This window comes from Empidonax traillii, unplaced genomic scaffold, assembly GCF_003031625.1.
Source record: "Empidonax traillii isolate 1590-97213 ecotype Southwest subspecies unplaced genomic scaffold, ASM303162v1 scaffold355:size2308892, whole genome shotgun sequence".
Classification (NCBI taxonomy): Eukaryota; Metazoa; Chordata; class Aves; order Passeriformes; family Tyrannidae; genus Empidonax; species Empidonax traillii.
Genome location: NW_020955548.1, coordinates 424615 through 446878, shown reverse-complemented (window position 1 = coordinate 446878; position 22264 = coordinate 424615). Strand labels below are relative to the sequence as shown.

At 38.9% G+C, this 22264-nt stretch overlaps 1 protein-coding gene across 2 annotated transcripts; it reads right to left on the bottom strand.

Annotated features, from left to right (window-relative positions):
• Positions 1–5608: 5608 nt before the first annotated feature.
• OSGIN2 (oxidative stress induced growth inhibitor family member 2) lies at positions 5609–19720 on the bottom strand. 2 transcript variants are annotated; one of them, XM_027892486.1, is made up of 6 exons: positions 19586–19720; positions 16705–16859; positions 12242–12378; positions 10095–10343; positions 9333–9424; positions 5609–7421 (listed from the first exon to the last, which is right to left on the bottom strand). In XM_027892486.1, the coding sequence occupies exons 1-6, from the start codon at positions 19627–19629 to the stop codon at positions 6374–6376; spliced, it is 1725 nt and encodes a 574-aa protein (XP_027748287.1). In that variant the 5' UTR covers positions 19630–19720; the 3' UTR covers positions 5609–6373. The 2 variants fall into 2 exon arrangements, with proteins under 2 accessions (XP_027748287.1, XP_027748288.1); XM_027892487.1 differs by having other exon boundaries at positions 10095–10286.
• Between the last annotated feature and the right edge of the window lie 2544 nt (positions 19721–22264).

Below are 22264 nucleotides of genomic sequence, written 5' to 3'. Positions count from 1 at the left end.
CTCCTGGGTCATTGTACAAGTTCCCATATGTGCAATGTGTTTGCTTCAGTCTCCTCCATCCACTGACCTCCACTCAACTTCCTCTGAAGTGCTAAGCTCCCTTCATTATCTTCATTCCTGATGTGTCTGAGAGGCTTTATTCCAACCCTCTCGCACCTCTCTCTCCACTCCATATTATGCAAGTGATTTCTCAGTCCTTATTTTTCCTGTCTTTCTCCTTCTCTCATAAAACTGGAGGGAGTTTTGCACCTTCTCCATTTGCTCTGTTCCATTTCTTGTATTGATCCTTAGTCACATTTGGCCACATCTGGTGTTTGATTCACTAATTCCGACTGTGTTCTGGTTGTTCTGGTATCTCCTTAGAACTCAAGCCAAATGTGGTAAAACATGAACCGTATTCCTTACATTAAGCCTCCTCTTCCTTAAAATCTTTGACAGCCATCACCATATTCCAGTGAGATAATTACAAAAATGCTACACAATATCAGATCTCCCTACTTAGCAACTTTCCCTTCCACTTCCTTTAGCGTTCTGTCCATACAACTCTGCTGCAGCCTTGGCTGCTGGAATCTGTCATTGGCTACAGCAGCAGCTCCATGCAAACCAATGCCTTCTCCCTCTTCCTGAAAACTGCAGCTTTATGAATGCCTCTTCCTCCTCAGTTTGTTCTTTCCTTTGACTTACTAGTTCCCCAGTTCTCAAAACCAAAATAATTGACTTCTAGGTGAAACTGTTTTAATATTCTGCCACCATCCAACCACCAGTTGTCACACATGAAGATAGAACAAGCTTAAAGCATGCAAACCTCAGGAATGTTTGTTGTCTAATCAAAGCTGAGATTTTGCTCACAAGCTCCTTGCCGCTGACAGCAAAAGTTCTGTACACATTTACATTGCTCATCTTAAAAAAAAAATAATAAATAGAATGACCCAAGCACACTCCAGCAAAAGCAGAAAACTGAATCACTGACACACAGAGAAATGACTTTTACATGGTATTTCCAAGCCTAGATCATATAGGTAGATGAATATAAGCCTTTATGTAATTTAGAACTGGAATTCCACAACCAGCACTAACAGAGAAACAGGCAAGATCAGGGTATTAACTTTGTAAATGGAGCCAGGGAGATGTAAGGTAGCAGGATCAGTTCATGAACAGCAATAACTTGGCACTCACGTAGAAGCTGGTCCTAGCATCCAAACTGATGAGAAATGAACCATTTCCCTCTCCTCAGAGTAACCTTGGAACTGTATCAAACCTCTTTCATCATCTTGTCTCTAGCTCTTGTTCTTTGTGGACAACTATTTTTTTCTTTATATTTGTAGTTAAAAAAGAACCCAAAAATGCCAGGATGCTGTAATATTTTGTGAATACATAGCAAACCTAGTTGTTAATTTTCTTTATCCTGGCATGTAAGTCTGGAGGGGGTGTCCAGAAACATGAAGCTGAATTTTAGTTTATTGAAGCATTCACTGTAGGCAGCGTAGGCTGGTACTTACACGTTGCCAGTGATCTCAGAATAAAGAGATGGAGGAGGAAAGTGCAAATTAGAATAAATTTCTCCAGAACAAGTAATTTCCTGGTTTTCATGACTACTGATGACCACTAAGTTTTAAGAGTTGGCTTAATATGCCCTGAAAGTACAAAATTGTTAGTTATAAAATGAGCTAATACGCAGACAGGTGTAATGTGAACTCAGGGTCAAGGTTTGCTTGAGATTAAGTGTTCCAGTGTCTACAAAGACAAAGCCATCTCTAAAACAGTGCTTAGCTTCACTGAGACTACTAAATTATACTATAAATTATTTTTCCCCCATAATCCTTGTTCCTTACACCAAATTCATCCTTGACTGCACAATTCCTTGTGTAATTCAGGCTTCAGAAATTAAGTGAAACAGCTAAGTGTAACATATTCCCCAAAATACATTCTTTTGCAGAAAAAGAGCTGTTTATAATTCAACATTCTCACTTCAAATTTTTACCCCTAATGTCACAAAAGCCTTCTATTCTTTGTCAAAGATGTTTTAATTTCAATTGTTTCTACTAAATGGAATCAACAATTTTGGTTATTTCAAACAAAGCATGACTTTTCTTTCACCTTGAAGGGGAAATGGGGGAAGTTTATGTACAAAAAGCTCTCACATCATTTGAGTGCTCCCAACTTGCTCTCACCTTAAAAGAGGAATGGAAGATGATGACAGAACATTGTTCTTGTAAGACTCTAAAAAATATTCTCTAAATTAAAATGCAATAGTATAAACCTTTTAGCATTTTTTTGTTCCATAACTTACTTAGAATTAAATCATTACTACATAGACAGTATTGGAATTGAGTTTAAGGCATACGTGTATATAACCTCTTGCCGTTTAGGAATGATTGGGAGCACTGTACAGCCCAGATCCGGTTATAATGTGAAGATACCTGCTTGCTTTCTCAGAGGGTGGAAAATACGGTAGCAGAGCAAAAAAGCCTCACCTCTTGGCACACCACCTTACTGATCAGTCCTACAGCTCAATGAGCAAATACAGTTGCTTCTACTCCGTATGTTTCATTTCAGTGCAATTCAGTCAACAGCCATTTAAACATATATGGCAACATGTAGGATGACCAGCTCTGGCGCAGAGCTCTGCAGCCACACTGCGCGGATCCTCACCCAAGAGGATGGGACACCACTGGCCTGTCAAAGCTGCACTTTGTGGACACACTTCAGCACCCCTACGTCTACAGATTGCACAGCTTCTTCGCAGCTTTCCTCCCACCATTCCTCACTCGTCATTGCTTGTCATCTGTGAATGCTCACTAGCAGTTTACAAATTTTACACCCTTTCATTCTTTCTCAAGAGCAGTTGGCCTAAAAATGGCCTTTTTTAACTGAATATGCCTACCTCTTAAGTTTGGGTCTTAATTTGATTTCCTCCATCTTTGAGTAAGTACTCTGCATTTCTAGCTCTAACCTTTTTTTTCACAGTTCTTGAGCTGTGAGAGAAGGAAGTTACAGCCACCTCCTCCAACAAAGGAGCTGAGGACTAGAGACCTAGAGCTGTGGGATGCCCTTTGGTCCCTTACTTGGTGTATAGCCATACACATTCCATGCATTCACTGGCCAGCCCAGGCTGCTGCTAGTCCAAAGCAATGCATTTTCCTGAGAAGGAGAAAAAACTGGTGTTATTGTCACCCCTCTCTGCATTACTTGCAGAAAGGATTTCTGTGTTTACTCATCCAAGTGAAACTTAGCCTTACTTCTTTCTGGAAAATGTTTTAAGCAGAATTCAATCTGAAGAGGCACCAGAAAGGAGTCAGATTGTTAAGGAAATTTACTATGACAAATCTTAGTCCCAGTTCAACAGCTGGGTACTACTTAAAATAATCTCAGCAATAATTTAACTATCAAACACAGTCACAGCACTAAGAACCAAATCCAAATATAAAAGATGTTTTTCCACTAACCTATTAGCAAATATACAGTATGGGTTAAGACACCTTTACAAATTCTCTAAATTCAAATTAAATTATATTCTTCCCGTCTGTATTTTATTAGTAAAGCTTAAGTAGGAAGCATCCTTTTAAAATCCATGATGTTTAAAAGTTTTTCTTTCTCACTGAAAGAAGAGCTGAAAGAAGCAATCATCTCCCTTCTGGGAACTATTATAACACAGGGGAAGTTCAAATGTTGGTGGTGGATTTTTTTAAATTGGAGAAACAAGGTGTTTCCCCAAAAGACAATTAGTGCCAACATCTAATTCACAATAAATGCAGCGCTTTAGGCAAAACTATCTTAAGGCAAAGCTTGAAATTTTGCATCTCTTAGTCCCTCAAAATACCAAAGAGGAGAGAGACACAAATTTCTCTCAAAATCAAAAAGTGAGAAATCTAGCTACAACTTTAAATCTAGGAATTCCTAGAAGAAAGAGGATGATCTTTTAGTAAAGCTTTGGTTGAAAAAAGTAGCTTTATAATGGCTTAATAAACATGAACACTGAGAATATTTCTCTGCCCACCTAAGCAATCTCACATGCAACTTTTTATCTCAAAAATACTACGACCGATAAAAAAAAAAGGCAGTTAAACCTCAAGATGCTGTAAGACTGCAGTGAAAGATAATAATCTGTAATAATAGGTCACAGATCTCTGCTACAAATTTGCCACTACAACACACACAGCTTGTTCGCAACTGCAGCCAGAAATCCGGCTGTTTGAAGCTTTCTTCCCCTTTCTGCAATATAATCGTTTAAGTAAATTCTTCCTTTGTTTTGCTGGCATTCTACATGTCTCATGACAAATGTAAAAGCAGTAACGTCACAGTATGTTGTATTTGGACATTTATATTGACACAAAACTGAAGGAATTTAATCACAGTGCAGATGTAGTCCCAATAACTGCAATAAAGTTCTGTAATCAAGTACTTTGCACTTGTAACCAATTCTCAGTTAAAATTATTAGATATCACAGGTTTAAAATAGGTTTCTATATACAGTTTCTGCCAAAGAAGGCAAATTACAGAATCTCAATTGAATTATGGAGAAAATAAGCCTAGAGTTTGGCATAATTAAAACCAGCTAAAATATCAGTATAAAAAAGTATCACAACTTTGTATTGACAATGCATGATTAAACCCAACCGTGTGGGCAATGCAGAAATTGATGGAAATGTTCCTTTGTTTGTGTTTATTTTAATGCTATTAAGTGGCTTTCAATTAAAATTATTATTAGTAGCATCATGTCATAAATTACTTTGGACTTCACTGAAAATAAGTAATTTTAATCCTTGAATACTTTACCTTTTCAATTTCTATGTCCAAAGTCTGAGTAACTTATTCAGATGCATAAGGTCCTGCAGTAGCCACAGAACTCTGTAATTCAGTAGGCACAGAAAGCAGGCATGTATTGAATACAGGTATATACAACTTACGAAAGTTAAGACAGCTGGGAAACCAGCAAGCACTACCAGTTTCACAAAGCCTAAGTCTAATTTCCTTTCTTAAATCTGTCCAGGTTCTAATATGAAGATTTTTAATCATGCAAACACAACACCTTAAACTAACATGACATTCTTTAACACAAAAAAAGCCCCAAACAGAAAAAACCACATCTATTCCATCATACTGGACCTGAAGTTCACTTTTCTAACTAGCTGTTGGCTTAAGCTCCCTATGGTTGAGCGTGTTTAGATAAACTAAATACCCTAAAACCCGGCAAATGAAATCTAGGTCTTACTTTATGGAGCAGAAAGGTTAAACTTGCTTCAGAGGTAGGTACAAGTTGTCTCTGTCTTTCATGACAAGGTCTAAGATTTAAAGAAACTATGGCACATTTGTTTTGAGTTTGGTTTATTTTTTAGCTGGCTGTGAGATAATAACCCTTTTTTTAAGTTTCAAAAAAATGCAGGCTAAAATATTTTACAATTATGTGCTGCTTTAGAAAAAAAAAAAAAAAGAGAAAAAACCCAATCCTTGGTCAAACAGGAGATGAGAATATCTATCACCCACTCCACCTTCATCAGCCAAGTGATCCCTTCAGTATTCCTGAGCTAGGAAGCAAAAAAAATCTTTAGTTTTCTCACGTACTTAACTTTTGATAGTACACTAGATATTCACTATATTGACACTGTAATAAGAGCACTTACATCAGTACTTTATTATTGTTTATGTTACTGCGTATTCTCAGAAATGTACATACCACTGTAGGGGAGCATGTCATGGTAGTCTTCGTACACTCACCAACTCTAGGCATAGTGTGAAGAAACATTATTGGATTGTGTCAAATCATTGTTAAATATTAAATGGGAATGCTTATTCTTTTATTTCAATTATCAGGATAGTTTTTAACTATTGAGGAATACTTGCTTACAGAAATCATTCTTACAGTAGAAACCATTTTACTAAGTGCTCATTCCAAGTATTACTGTGGCAAATAAATGGAATCCTTGTTTCAAGCAGAAGGCTCCAAATTTGCTTTGGGACCAAGAATCACCTTGTACTAAGCAAGCTTTCTGCTTTTAGAAGTTACTTTAATTTCATGGTAAGAGTACTTTTGTCACATTGGACACTGAAATGCCACTCCCATAGGCATTGCTTTTCCCAGAGGAAGTCTGCTCTTTTAGCTGAGCAAGAGATGACAGGCAGGTCAATGTAAGTTAGTCTAGTCTCATTTTCTATTTATCTGGAAGTAATTCCAGTTGAAGTAGGTTGATAAGCAGATCAAGTTTTTCTAGTTTGAAAGGGTGAAGTATTGTAGTATCAGCATCCTTTACCAAGCAATACAAGCGCAGGTTACTTGTACACAATAGAAATATGACTGCTATCAACTTTTGCTGCCAGTGAGTGTTCTGTTAGACTATATCTGTAATCCTGGATGTGAAAGTTTCTAATGTGTCATTTATGGTACCCCATCACCTCCTCCATCCCCACTTTCAATCAATTCATGTTTCTTCTTTTGCCTTATTGCCAAGCATCGTGCAATGCCCAATGCACCTCCTTTTAAAAACCGTACAAAGTTGTCTCCCACCAGAGGACCTAGAGCAAAGAGGTTGGCTTCTTTAGTGCATTCATAAGTGTATGGATCAATCTCTATAGGATTCCCCTTGCATGTGATGGGCTGGTTAGAGTGATGACCTATGCTACGTCCTTGGTCCTTTAGAAAGAAAAGATTAGGGTGAGAACCTATCAGAACTAAGGCTATAGAAAATTTCAAAATTTTCTTCAGTCCAGAGGCACTCTGAAGAACACATTTCATTTCAGGCTTGAAGGAAAGTACGTTGTGTTCAGGGAAACTAGTGTAAGCAGAATGTTGATTAGAGTCCACAGTATGGGACTGAGTACACATCATATGATAGACCTTGTGGTATTCAGGGTAAAGCTTTTTAGGTAACTGTTTGAAAATTAGGCTTGTATCGGTAACTCTTCTACGAAACACATGGATTACTGGGATGTTGTTGTTATAGGCACAGAGTACTGCATCAGCTGCCGTAAGTCCAGCACCCACAATTAACACAGGGTCCGCCTTCCCACGTAACTTTCCTTTGCTGATTGCAGCTCCGAAGTCAGACATGGAATGGAGGACAAAAGGGAAGTCTTCTCCTTCAACCTGTAATCGGCCAGGAGAATCAAAGGTTCCTGTGGCAAGAGCCACATTCTCAGCAAAGAGGCAGAAGGGCACATGAGAACCATCTGTTGCTCGCTGATAACCTCTGACTTCCCAGTTTCTCTTAATAAGTGATTTCTGTCCATCGTCCATTTCCAAATGCTGTGTTGAAATATCTTCATTTCGTTGACTTCTATCTTCGTCATCCTTTCCTCGGTAAAGTCTGGACACTGATGTTATGTAAACATTGTCTCTGAAATTCTTTTGGAGGCCCATGACTTTAACATAGTGCTTATAATAACAAGCTATTTCCTCTGGCATTACTCGATCACTCTTTATATTTCTGAAACAAAATTGAATGGTTCCAGTTAATAGACAGACCTTACTGGTAATCTGAATATCATATATGACATGTCACAAAACAAGTCAAATTTATGAGGACTGAATCTGCTCAGTGTAACTGACACTGAGTTCAGTGTCTTTAAATGCATTTATTTGTTCTCTTCATTCCTGTTACACAACACAAGGTAGTGTTTTTTTATATAGTTGTAAATCTTTATACAATGTGAAGTGCTATGGCGATTAACAAATCAGGTATAACAAAGCTCTGCAGTATCGTGGTTGCTCCATATGGAAATGTTTTACAAAGACAGTTTAACATCACAACTATAAACAATACAATACTGGCTAAACCTGTACTCAGTGAGAATACATTTACTTAGGATATAATTAATTAAATATCATAGTTAAGTGCTAATTTTGAAACTCTACATTCAGTATCTCATTGGCACCAAGTATTTTTCACTATAGTTTGCAAAAGACCTCTCCTTTGCTAAGGTCACTAAGTATCAAATGAAGTAGTTCCGTATCACATGAATGAAAAAAGCAAGTATGGCTCAGTGTGTTACTGCAACAATACAAACAGGATTGTGATGCTGAAGTGTCCAGTAAAAAACGTTTTTGCACTGCAACCCTGGTATTGCATCTATGCTTTTCTCATGTTTATTGCATTCTCATTTATAGAAAAATAAGTCGACAGTATAATTATTTGGAACAGGTGCATGAATTTTTGATGCTTCTTTAGAAGTAAGCTCTAGGAAGAAGACAAAATTAACAACAGTGAACATCAGGATTGTCACACTTAATCTTATTTATAAGTACTCATTCTCATAGTTTAACAAGATGTAGCATATGTACCTTTAAATGCTCAGGTTACTACTCTGAAAACCCTTGTGAGGTATTTATTGAAGAGGATAACGTGACAGTGTGACACCTCCTACAAAGAAACTTAGGATACTACATGACTAAGAAATTTTCACTAGCATCAATTCTTTTAAATATGTTTAACTGTAGTATAACAGGTCAGCACTTCTGGTTTTAGCACTGTCAAAAACCATAAAATATAAACAAATTAGCTTCTGATAATAAGCATCTTATAGGATTTCAGTTAGTAAGGAGGTAAGATTACTTGGTTATCTAAGAAAATGATTAAAGAACAAAGGTACAGTTTCTTCACTGTAAGTGGTGTCCTGGAATGAGTAGCAGTCTGCTCTTAAAGACATATGCCTAAGTAATTCTACTTCTTTTCCCATACATGGTGCTAGAAAAATTTCTTTTATTTTTATAGAACAAAGTCAGAAAAATTAAAACTTTAGAAAAAGCTTACGTAGTGTTCATTTGCTGACCCAGACCTTTACAAACTGTATAAGCGAAGTGATTTTTCTTCTCACTTTTTTCAAGAAACTTACTACCAGAAAATGTTGTGAAATACTGAATTATGCTCTTAAATCTGTAATTCATACATAGCATTCAGATGCTGCAGCTTTGCCTGTGAAAGCAAATACTGAAACGTACAACTTCCTGAATTACAAGAAAGCCAGTGTGCATAGCCACTTGTTGCATCTGCGTTGAAAGAGAAACTTCCAATACTTCTGCAGATTTGAAATTCCTTCCTCCATCTTCCCTCAACTCTGACCAAAACTGCTTTCAGTAACAGTGCCTCATTGTGAACTGCTGCTAGCATGTATGCTTTCAGTGCACTCACAAGCAATTACTCTGCCTGACCATTGTCCAGTTTTTTTCCATCAAAGTACACACCACCAGAAGAATTTCCAGTGCCATGAGGCAATTTAATAAACAAAACAAGAAGCCCTCCTGTGAACAGTGAAGTCTGAATATTTTCAATTCTTCAAATAATGTTATCTGGATTTTTATAGCTGTTAGGATTCCCAAACAGATTAAGCAATATCCCTACCTGCGTTTGCTAGCTGCCCACTCCTTAAAGCTGAGGCCAGGCAATTCCATCCAGTCTCCAAAACTGATGGTTAGCATAGAGCCTTCCATGGACTGTGGTGAAAAAATGAGGATGCATGACCAGACACATTTCAAATGCTTATATTTATGTAAAAACCAAAAAACTTCTTCTCACAGTACTCATTTAGAGCAGTAAAATACCAGAACACAACAGAAGACCAGGGCATTACATGAAGCATTGATGAACTACTTTTGTGTTACAGTTAGATACTGTTTTAATAAGCAACTACATGAGCTAATAGAGAAGAAAGAAACAGAATGTGAAAGGGAAACTAAAAGCAAGTTATTTAAAATACAAAAGAGGAAGAAAAACATGAAACCAGAAGCACAAAAAGACATCAAGATTTTACATAAAATCATCCGGGAACAATGCAGATAAGAGAATAAAGGTTAGAGAAAATACTCTTTATTATATTTTTATAATTCAATAAATTTAAACTAGTAAAAAACACAGTAGTAATATAAGACTGCAGTTATATGCCCAAATAAAGGACATTTTTTTCCCTCCTTTCTTATTTCCACAACATATTTTGACTCTGGTAAACAAGCAGCTGAATGGCATTACCATCTAGAACAGAAAGTAAAAGACAGTAAAAAAAAAAAAAAAAGATGGTAAAAAAAAAATAAATTAGATAGTAAAAAAAAATTCCCAAACCACAAAGTTATCAAGTTACCTCAGAAGTGAAATGAAATTTTTACTCACATGCCAAGCCCCACCAGGTGGTCCTTTACCAAGCACTATATGGGGAATATAATTATGTTGTTCCAGCTTCCAGTGTAGAACAGGTGGGTAGTCGTACCCAAAGTCAGCATCAGGATGAAGCAACGTGTCAAAAAGCACAGCAACCGGATTTGAAGAGCGTCCCTCAAGCCCTTCAGACAGGTACTCTAAATCCTGGAGTATGGAAAAATGTGACATGTTCATGCAACTTTTACTCTTCATCATGCTGTTCTAGCATACAGAAATTCAACTGAAACAGAAAGCACAACTAATCCAAGCTGCATCTTAAGTAAAGTATTTAATGTAGAGATTCAATCAAAACACTTTTCAGGAATAACTGCTATTATTCAGCTCTTCTGTAACTGAATAATACATTTCACTCATTTAAAAATTACATATTAATAAACCAGTAACACTGGGGCAAGTCAGTATTTGAAATTCTTCTTAGAACAAAAAGTAATGGGCAAATCTCGAGATCAGAGCAACTTAGTAACATCTATATTTATATATACCAGACTGCTTTTAACAAAGAATTGCTAAAATTTTTAGGACCCCATTTTTGATAAAGCAAAATTGGAATCTAAAAACATTAAGTTTTTCACATCAAGTAGAAAAAGTGCCTTTGGCAGCTCTTAGATAGTTCCAACATTAACTTTACTATATTTTAAAATAATCGAGGTATTATAAGTATTATTTTTAAACATTAAAACTAGGAATATTTTACAAAGCAGGCAATGTTGAAAAAAATTTCTAGAACTTTGTAAAATGTTCACGTCAGTATCTATCAACGAGCCATGTTCTAAAAATTAATGATGCAATAGCAAATATCTGAAGAGGGAAAAGAAGAGATTTGAGGAAAGAATTGTCTGTAAGGCCAATTTTTGTTGACAAAGATGGGACAGTTTAGCTTCCTAATTAGGCAAAATATCAGGGGGTCAGGGGAAGATGAAGTACATTAAACGTCTGTAGCCAAAAGCTTAGGCAACTTACTCTCCTGCCAAACAAAAAAAGACACTGAGACTTAAGGTAAACATGACATGCAACCAGCACAGCACTGAAACAAACACACTCTCCAAAATCCAAAGCCAAACAACCCCCTACTTACTCCCTACAAACACAAATCCATGTTTGTATTTCAAATAAATTAGTCACAAAGGAGGCAATACAGTTAGTGTGACAGCACTGTCAGTATCCATCAGGAGTATAGTGACATGAGTAGAAAACAATGATGACATGACAAGTGGAGTGAAAAATACTGGAGAAGATTTAACTATTATCAAATCAGGCAAAAAACCGGATGTATACAAGGGTTACAAATATAGAGAAAAGCAACTGTGAGTACAACACAAACCCTGAAGGATGCATATCATTCCTAAAGGAAAAATACATTGTGTTTACAGAGGATAATATGCCCCTAACATTACTAAAATTGAAATCTTAATAAGAATTGGAGTATTTAGGAAGATTTTAACTTGAGCTTTGTGTATTTGAAGTATGTTATCAGCACATGTTCTCTGGTGACAGTGCCCAAAAACATCCCAGGACATGAAAGGTGGAATTCCTGCATCAGCCACTCACTGACCAAGTGATAACTTTAGACACTCCTGTCAAGCAGTACAAGCACAACAAAGGGCAGACTGCAAAACCAAAAAACACCGCAAAAACACCCACGTGTCACAGGTTTGTATCTAATAGTCATGAGTTGATTATATTTCAATTAACAGAGTAACAAAATACCTTATTAATGCATTACAAATGTGACTAGGTAAGTAGGCTGGTTCTTCATGATGGAATCTGCAGAATTTTTCTGGATAAGCCTTTCTTTTTATCTGCAGTTCTCTACACATAAATTGTTACAAGCCATCAAGGAAGGTATATACTGCTCTTTCTTTTACAAGTAGGAAAAAAAAAGAGGCCAAGAGATTTAAGTTTTTTGAGGCCACACAGTTACTGAGCTTTACTGTGGTCTAATTCTTTGAGGAGTGAGAATATTAAGCCCTTTCTTGTCTATGGCACTGCTTAATAAAGTTGCAAAAGCATTTTAAACAGGGTTATTAAAGAAAGCCCACTGTTTCATAACCCTGCTTGCAGTAGGAAAAGAGCCAGACAAGATGGCAACCAAAACTTACTTGATCAACAATGGAAAGATGTCGAGCTTCTTCTAATTTCGTATGTAGAATGGGGTTTGGATGTATAGCTTCAGGAGACAAATATGGCCTGTATCCAGAGAGCAGGTAAGAAAGACAAATTCCTGAAGGTCCATTTCCTATTAAAGAAAGAAGTTACACTTTAGTAAAAATTTCAATAATATACAGTTTGTAAGTCACAAAATATACAGCAACAAAATAACACTGAAGTAGTATAAAGCCATACTGTCCTGAGTCAAAGCATCTTATAAACCTGGCAGTAAAATAAAGCCTTACACAGGACTGTCTTCCAAGTAAACAGTAAAGTCTTTTCCAGATAACAAAGAACAACATCTGTATGACTGTTTATATCACAAAACAAAATGCATATAAAGGAGTTCCATAATTTAATATGTCAAATGCATTATTCTTGTGTGAAAATGGCCCAAAGGATAACGGTCTGCCTGTCAATCACAGTGATACCTGAATATTATGGCCATCTTACAATCTCTATTCCCACAGGCACTGTACAACACAGAGCAGAAAGACAATCCAGAGCATGTGCTCCTCAAGCCATAAAATAAAAGGAAGAAAGAAACAGGCAGAGAGCTGAAGACTGGAAGTCAGATGAGAAGTTACAGACATGGCAAAACAGCAACATAAAAGCTAAGTGAAGATACTCATGTAAGACCACATTCATTGTTCAGCGATAATATCAATTCAAACATTTTTATCCTCTTTGTAGCATTTTATAATCTGTACATATGCACTGATGCAACTTTATTAGACACCTATTTTTAAAATATTACTAAAGGTATAAAATGGATAGGACCAAAACATTATCATAAAGTAAACATCTCTATTTATCTAGTATTAAACAAAGTAGGGGACCATATTTATCACATGCAAATACAGAAGTAACACTCAGGTTGCAAAGTCAGATATCAAAAGCTACACAAAAGGAAAACCAGAAAAATATGTGCTATGATGGAGAATTTAAATATTTGACTATGTATTGTTAATTCCTTAGCTCCTCTTCCTCATTAACTGAATGAAAAGCACAGTGTTCTCCTAATGAGGCACTCATCAATACTTTGTCTTTGTTTGCCTTCTAGAGTGGCACTCAAGATATTTAGCACACACTATGCAAATTCTGGGCTTAAGTTACTAATTTATTCATGCTTTTTATAGCACTCATTGTTAGACATTAGCTCTTACTTCCAACCATTTCAGCTCTTGATGTCAAGAGTTCACATGCCATTTCCTGTTCCCCAGCACTTTCCGCATACACTATTTTCATCACCTGTTAAAAATCTCACTTCTTCAATGCCTGTCTCTTCTGCCTTTTCTGATTCCTCAGTTCCTAAATCCCCCATCAGTTTGCTGTGACCCTGTTCACTCTCTTCATAACTGGATCTCTTTTTCCTCCTCCACCAGCCTACACTCATCTGGTCCCAGTGGCAGAATATCCCATGGTTTATTACGATGCAGCGCACACAGACTGGTCACAGCCATGGCCTACAAGGAATCAAGCAGGCTCACTACAGATGAGTTCTTCAAAGGCTGAGTGTTAAGCTGCAAGAAATCTTCAGTAAGCATGTTTTCTGCAAAGGCCTAGAACCCAAGTGAGCATGTGAGAAGGCACAGTGGTTCCCATCAAACAATTTATTTTTTGTATCCAAACACAGAGCCAAAAATAAAAGCATTAGAGTACCTATGTACTGCAAAGGCTATAAAGCACTGCAAAAGACTGTCTAGGGAAGCTGTCGATTTCCATCATTGGATACTATAAGATAATTCAATCAAAAGTCTGTAATAGAAGGTTTAAATAGTGGTGATCCTGCCTACATTATTTCCCAAACCACTTCAAGTTCTATTTTGCTATATACAAAAAAGTCAGTAAAGAATCTAATGACTGAAAAAGGTCTTCCTTACTCTCACACTGTTCTGCCCTCCCACAAAAAGATCAGCTGGATTTCCTTCAGTTCAGGAATTCAAAGATTACAGCAGATGCAAACCCCTTACTTGCCACATGAGATGGAAGTGAGAGAACCTTAGCAATACAGTGAAACCATCCATAACAAAATCATATGAAATTACGAAAACACTGTAATCACAAAAATAGTCCATAAGCATTCCCATGACTAAATTCTTAACTGTTTTTAGAATTATAAACTTGTGCACAGTAAAGAATTTACTACATTTACTACTTTTTACAAGTGCATAGATAGCTTTTTTTTTTCCTACTGGGGTGTAAACTAAGTGAGTCCACAATGGAAAAATATGTTCCATATCCAAGCACATCATTCTAAAGATTATTCCTACTGGAGAAGACGAAAAAGAACCAAACAGATAAAAAGGCTGCAAAAACAAAGGCTGGCAAAAGACAAGGAAATTACTGAGGGTGGGATTATGTTAAGGTGAATTACTGTCACTGAGCTCCCCAGCAACTTCCCTGGGACCATCCAGAGAGGTTATCCAAACCCAGTTCCTATTCTTTGAGCAGACTGAGTCCAAGGTAAAGAAATTTCCTTGAGGATACACTGTCAAGAACACAAAAAATGAAGGTTCAGCTGCAAGGTGTGCAATTATGCACATGCAAAGGTTTTTTCAGAAAATCCTTTGTGAAAACAAAAAAAAATCGTTTTGAAATGAGAAATTTACAACCAATGAGTCTGTTCTTTATTTACACACAGTGCCTCCCATAACAGCTCTTACTGCAGTGGAGAGGTATTACTATTATACAAACTTTAGATATATAAGCAATATACCCTAAAACTCCATGGCCCTGTTCATTTAAGAAGCTTTTCCTGATCGACAGCAAACAACAGTGCAATCATCTTTACACTATGTGTCTAAATTTAAAGTAAAGAATCAACTTCAAGTATCATAACAGCTTATTATTTGGATGACAAGTGACAACATTGGGTTTACACAGTAATGACCAAAACTACCACAGAAGATGAAAGTGTATAGCATAGAACATGCTCCAAACTTAGAGCTCCAGCATGAAATTCTACAATTCCAACTCATTCAAAAGGAATGGACCTTTTCTTCCCAAGAGACAGGTACTGCACAGAAGTTATTAAACCACTACACACTGTGTCTGTACATGGGGGGCATGACAAGTCTGTTTTCATTCTCTTCTACAACATCATCAAATCATTTTTACATCCCTTTAAAAGCTCTTTGGTGAGACAGTGAATTAGTGACAACAGGCTGCCAATGGAGATCAGCTTGCGAAGTGGTTCAAATATATCTGTGAAAAAGCACTGGGGCAATGTGTTTGTTTTCCAAAAAGAGATAGTTAAGGCAGCTGTGTTTGGTGTCAGCACCTTGCAAGGCACTCTAGACAAAATAAGCGTTAAGCGTAGGTATTTGCATAAAGCAGATCTGCAAACCTAAACAGTGAAAACTGAGTCACTGACCATATGGCAAACCTATACTAAGGCTGACAAAATGCCAGGAAACCGCTGCTCTTCAACTGTGATGCAGAACTTATCAAGTGATTCACGTCTGTCACATCCACTTAAGTGCACTATTTTAAGATATCATGAGGAGAGCATCCAGAACAGGCATTGTACAAACATCAGTCTTTCAAAGTTGTGGAAGCTTACTGTGAACACGATTATGCTGAAAACATCAATCTCCATAATCTCTGCTTGTTTGCAGGTCCTTGCTCTAGTCCCAACAGCTCTGGACTAGATTACTGAAAACCTTCTTTACTCCAGATCTTTTCTTTATCCCCTCATGAAGTCATGGTGATAAGGAGCTAGTGACCAGCTGTTGCTGAAAAACCTTGGTCCAATTCACATCACCCTGGTACCCTGAGTTAAGCTGTGTACCTATGGAGTCTGCCCCCTCTGCTATCCTGCCATTCGGCAACATTTGACAAGTACTAGCCTTTAAGTGTTTAATCAAGACTACAATTTATTGTTTTAAATTGGCTGAGTTAACTCGGGTTCATTTTGGAAAAGATGGGGAAATATTTAGACATTAGTGATGGATAAAACAGAGAAAAAGGCAGTGAATGAGAGGGTAGCACCTGACTAACACACAGCACACACTTCGCATAGAGCTTTTTTTTCACTGTCCCATGACCCCGAATATTTCTAGTGGTGTACCATCAATAACCTCCACGCATCCTGAAGCAGACATATCATATTAATCAAACCCCATGTGATAAACACTAGAATCAATACAGTTACTTCAATTAAGACTCCTATATCTGCTGCCAAATAACGCAGCTCATCTTGTCAAAGCACAATTTGAATTCAAATATACTCCCGGAAGTCCCTTAATGTAATTTTATGCTACTGTTGTTAATCACAACAACTGTATTACTCTAACATCCTCACTGTAAGGATGCTCAGCATTACTTATTTAATGATAAATTATTTCATGCAGTAGGTCTATAAAGGCAATGGCAGCAACAGAGAATCTTTACAAAAGTGTAAAAAACTCACCGATTATTACTACAGGCAGAGTAAGGAGGGAGTCTCCCGGCAGAACAGTTTCTTCAATTAAAGGCATTCTTTTAATCTTCCTTCCAAGGCTGTCACCAAAATACTGGACAAAGGAATTCAAAAGCTGTCCTTCAGTTTCAGTGCTGCTGTACGTTCTAATTAAGAAGGACAGATGGGAGAAAACTAAAATGAAACAGTGAACTGTTGTCAGAACAGTGTCTTCAAAAATAAAGTTGCTTTTGATATTGTACTTTAAGAGCTATGAAACTGGCAAAATCGAGACCAAAACAAATATGTTTCACCCAATCCACAAAATTTTACTCTTCAGCCCAGCGTTTCCAACAGAAGTTTTTTAAAAAGTCCACTTTCTCTTACCAAGTCTGCAGAAGGATAACAAAAAGGCACAGATGGCTCTGCAGAAATGCGTATTTCTAATCACAGTTTATACAAAGCCAAAGTATAACCACAAGCATTATTTTGATCCCACACACAGTAGAACTCATTCCTCATTATCCTTATCAAAGCAGGAGATACACACCGCCGAGCCAATTAACAACATTAAGGCCAGCCAAAGCCTGAAGGAGCTGCTGAGGCATTCGTGTCCCTTCCCGCTGGCTGAGCCGCACACAGAACTTCGCCTCAACAAATTTCCATTCGGGGACAAGTAAGGCTGGTTAGAGCTGGCGGTGGTGTGACGATGGATCCTTGTGAAGCGATCCCTTTAAGCCCTAGATACAACCCATCCTACCGCTGTTAAAGGAAAAGCCTTTACAAAAGGGATTGCCATGCAGTCAGGTCAGCTCTTGCGCAGCAGACTGCTTTCATCCCTAGCCATTTTCCTAGATTTCTCAGTTCTTTCTCTGAGAAACATCTGCTTGGGCTTTTCTCATAGCTTTTTACCATCTAAATGTGCTTCTAGACTTTGAAGACTTGTTTTATACTGTTTTCTGTTTAATTATTTAGGAGTCTCTTCTGAATCCTTTCCAGGACACTGAAGAGGAACACACTATCAGTTTAGCTAGAATAAAAGGCAAATTAAAAATAGTTGTCTTCCCAATAAAGGCAATAAATTTTTAATTAAAAATACCCAAATCAACTGTTCTAAAAATTTTTCTCTTTGCAGTTTTAATTATTAACAATAACTAAAAGTACTCATCTATTTCCTAAGAATTTGCATATCTTAAAGCTATTCTACTGTTTCAGGCATTATTTTCTACACAGGACCAAAATTGTAACACACTGATCTAATTCCCATGGCCTTCAAGAAGCCACGTAGGCTCCAAACTGCCTCAACTCCCACGGCACTGAAGGTTCTGTTTCCTCAACGGGGAAGTCTGAAGTAAACTAGAGACAGAGCCAGACAGTAACAACAGCAATAGTACACTCTGTAATACATCTCTCTGATGGCCATGTCTTTGTTAAAAAGGGTGGGGAGCTATTCTAAGGTTGCCTTTATTTTGAAAAGTACTTGGTATCTGTATTTCCTGCAGTACAACAAAAAAAGTTTGCAAAGTGCTTGCTGTTTGAGTACAGCTGCACATTAGCTCTTGAAGACGCCTAACGCACAAACAGCATGAGTTAGATGTGGACGAAAAGACGAAAGTGAGGGGATATCTAATTATCATACTGATTTTTTCACTTCCGCTCTCAGACAGGCATAGGCAGAATATTTTATTTTCCATCCTTTGTTCAGAGTTAACTCAGGCAATAGTACCTGAAAGACGGGCTTAAAGGGAGCATGCATGTTTTAATGTGGTTTTATGATGCGTGCTGTGGTTATATGCACAATGCTGTAGGCTACAAAGGAACCTTTTAACAATAAAAATGTTGCTTCTGTGTAGCTCAGTGCATCACAAACCACCAAACTGGTAATTCTGCACAGAAACATCCTCATATAACCTCCAGTTTCTCAGCTATGGTGCAAAGGACTGTTGTCAGGAGCACGTTTTTCCTCTGCAAGAGCATCATAATCAGAACTCAGCACGATCTTAAGTTAGGGGCCAGTATCTTCCTAACCTCTAAACAACACTGAAAGCCACCAAGTACGAGAAGTTTTCGTCTTGATAAACTCACGGTGGGCAGCTTGCAGTGGTGAAGATTGGGTACAATTATCTATAGCTCTAGTCCTGCAGAGACGCAAGTGGGCACAAGATGAGTCACTTCCAACGCTAGCGCCCAGTTTATCTTATGCTGGTCACACGAAATAACCTCGAGAATTACATTCGGTCAATCACCTAGATTCTGAACATGTACAAACGTGAATCCTTTTCTATGTGAAAACACAGGAGATATATATATATAAAACAGCTTTTCTCCCGTTTGAAAAAGGTAATAATAATTATTTGGTAATACCTTCTAATTAAATGCAGGTTATGAGTGGTGCCTTTTTCAGATAGCAGTTTTGAACGATCCTAGAATGTCCTACGTACTTTTAGGGGAAAAAAAAAAAAAAAGAACAAAAAAGAAACGGACTGTGATGGGCGGTTAACAGAAAAACTCGTTATATAAACGGAATTTGAATTCGTCTCGAGCTGACACTTCGGGAAGCGCATTTCACGCCGTGGGATGGCTGGGTTTGTTCCCGGTGCCCGGGGGCGCGGTGCCATCAGGGCCGGGATCCCCGGCGGTGCCGCCGCGCACCGGGCGGCGCGGGCAGACCCCGGCCCGGCCGCGCCCGGCGCTGCCCAAGGTCACGGCGAGCCCGCCCGGGCCCCGCCGCCGCCGCCGCCGCCATCCCCTCCCGCGGCGGAGGGGCGGTACGGGGCCGGGCGGCGCAGCAGCCCCGCGGAGGCCGCGGCATCGCTCCCCGCCCGCCGCCGTGCCCGTCCCGCTCCCCTGCGACCGCCCCGACCCCACCGCCCGCTCCCCGCCGCCGCCTCACCTGAAGTGACCGGCCAGGGAGCAGCGGCAGCACCACACGGGCATGGGGAGCGCCGGCGGGGCCCAGCGATGAGGCTGCGGGGGGACAGCGCGCCCCGGCTCCCGCTCCTCCGCCTCCGGCAGCCGCCGCCACAGTGGGGCCCGCGCGGCGCCGTCCGCCCGCCCCGCTCACGGGCGGCAGCGGGTCACGGCGGGAGGAGGAGCCGCCAGCACCGGCACGGAGGGAGGGAGGGAGGGAGGGAGGGAGGAGGGACGAGCTGGTGAGGAGAGGAGAGGAGGGGATGTGAGAGCGCCGTTTCCTCCTCCCGGCGCCGCCGCGGCCCCGCGCGCCCGCTCCCCGCAGCAGGATGCGGGATGCGCCGCCTCCCCCCGGGAAGGCGGGGAGGGAGGGACGGGAGCCCCGGCCTGGCGCGGTGGAAGGAGGAATGGGAAGGCGGAGCAGCGGGGGGAGACACCTCCTTGGGCCAGGGAGGGAGCTGCGGTTCCTGAGGCGCCTTACACCGACCTGCGGTGGCCAGTTAAAAAATTTTGATGCACCTTTTGACTAACCTTTTGGCCTATTCGGGAACAAATCTTCATATATGATTAGCTGGTTGTTTTACATTGTGACTTCTTATAAATATTTTGCAGGCTTGCTTATTTGGGATAAAGCATTCCTTACCTAGTCTTTCCCTGGTCATACTGACTGCGGTCGGCAGGACCTCGGGAGGTCATCCAGTCCAGCCCCCTGCCCAGGAGTGTGGCCACTTGGGTTTTGAGTATCTCCAAGGCTGGAGACTTCGTGATCTCCCTGAGCAACCTGCTCAGGGGTTTGACCACCCTCGCAATGAAATCGTGTTTCCTTGTGTTCATGTGGAATTTCCTCTATTTCAGTTTGCACCTACCGACTCTTATCCTGTCCTAGAGAACCACTGAGTTCCCTCCCATCTTCTGATGGATTCTTCTTCATTCTCTCCCACCAAGTGTTTATGCACATGGATTAAGGTTCCTCTAATCCTTCTCTTCCACTGTCTGAAGTCCCAGCTTTCTCAGACTCAGCACATAGTAGTCTGCCTGCTATGTGAGAGCCCCATGTCTGGTTTTCTCTCTCAAAGTCTACCAAGCGAATGCCAATAAAATCTATTACTATTTCTTAAACAATTGCAGCCTTTCACTCAGAGTTAAACTTGACAATTAGAAATGTCTTTTCTATGAATCTATTCCATAAATCCACAATAGCAGGATCTTAAAAGGCTGTAGAGTTAGTGTCTGAAAGTGGCTGTTGGTAGCTGACAGTCCAGTTCATCTCAAGGTTGTTCATTGAACAGACTGTCATGTCTGTAGTCAGCAAATAATTACTGCTTAATAGCCCTGCTCTGGTTCCAGGAAAAAGGATGGCATTATATTTATTAGATATGTGCTCTATAAAAGCTTAAGGCAAAAGATCACAGAAGCTGATTTATACCACTGAGGAAATACAGAATATCGACATAAAATTTCTATTTTCAAAGAATGAAACAAATTCACTTAAACACACTGTTCTTAAAGTATACCCAGCACCAGGTCTAGTATGTCTTTAGACCAGAACTTACAACCTGAAGCTGCATTTAGCTTGCTCTGTTCCCCAAAATATTGCCTTCAATTCAGGAAACTACATGAAAAATTTGTATATTGATCAGATAACTCATGCTACTTGAATATTCATACTGTTTCATGCAAATTGTGTTCTCCTTTACATTGAGTTATGGAAAACTACAAAAGAAATTGAAATCTAATTTTTTTTTCCCCACATAATATCTTGCTCATAGTCAGGACAGCCTCCTGCCAGTACAAACCTCCTGGTCTGTGGACCTCACACTTCAAGGAAACTAGCTATAATCAAACAAAAGTTTTCCAGGTTCTACTAGCTATTTGGTGGCAGTGTCAGGTGACACTGACTTAAAAATAAATGTATTAAGGACATATTTGACTCAAAGTACCACCTTTGTTTCCTCCCATAAACAAATCTGGTTATCTGGAATATAACACAGAACCTCAGCTATCCTGGTACTATGATTAGTTTGTGCCCTTATCTTTATGGACATAAACTTGAGTAGAAAAACAACTGTACCTGTGTCCACACCTATGATCGGGACATGTTTTTCCCACAGCATGCTTTTATATTTAAAATTGAAAAGGTTATACTGGACCTTAAGTTTGTGATATAAAAAGGTAGTTTGGAAAAAATAATGAATGAAGCTTCTCTGGAAATGATATTCTGTGTAGATGTCCTGATATTCTGCATAGATGTCCTGATTTACAATTAAATGTATGTTTCTCCCAGAAGCAAAATTTTCTGTTCCTTTTAATTCTAGCCTGGGTTTTTCAAATGTCTTAGTTTTTTGGTTGGGATTTATTTCAAATCCATGTCTCACAATAAAATATATTTTCTTTAGATATACCTTTTTATTAGTTATTTAACACTAAGGAAGGAACAAATGGGAAGAGACTAAAACACACCAAGTGATAGCAAACATTTCCTCCCATATACAGGCACTAATCATATTTTAAAGGGATTTATATTTCCTGTTGGGTTCATTTCTGTTAACAAATTCAGACAGTTTTGGGCTGCTAGGGTATATTCCAAATCCTTACATTTTAAATCATGCTAGCCAAATAGCTAATTTAAATCTTTCTTTCACTAACACTCATTATAATAATT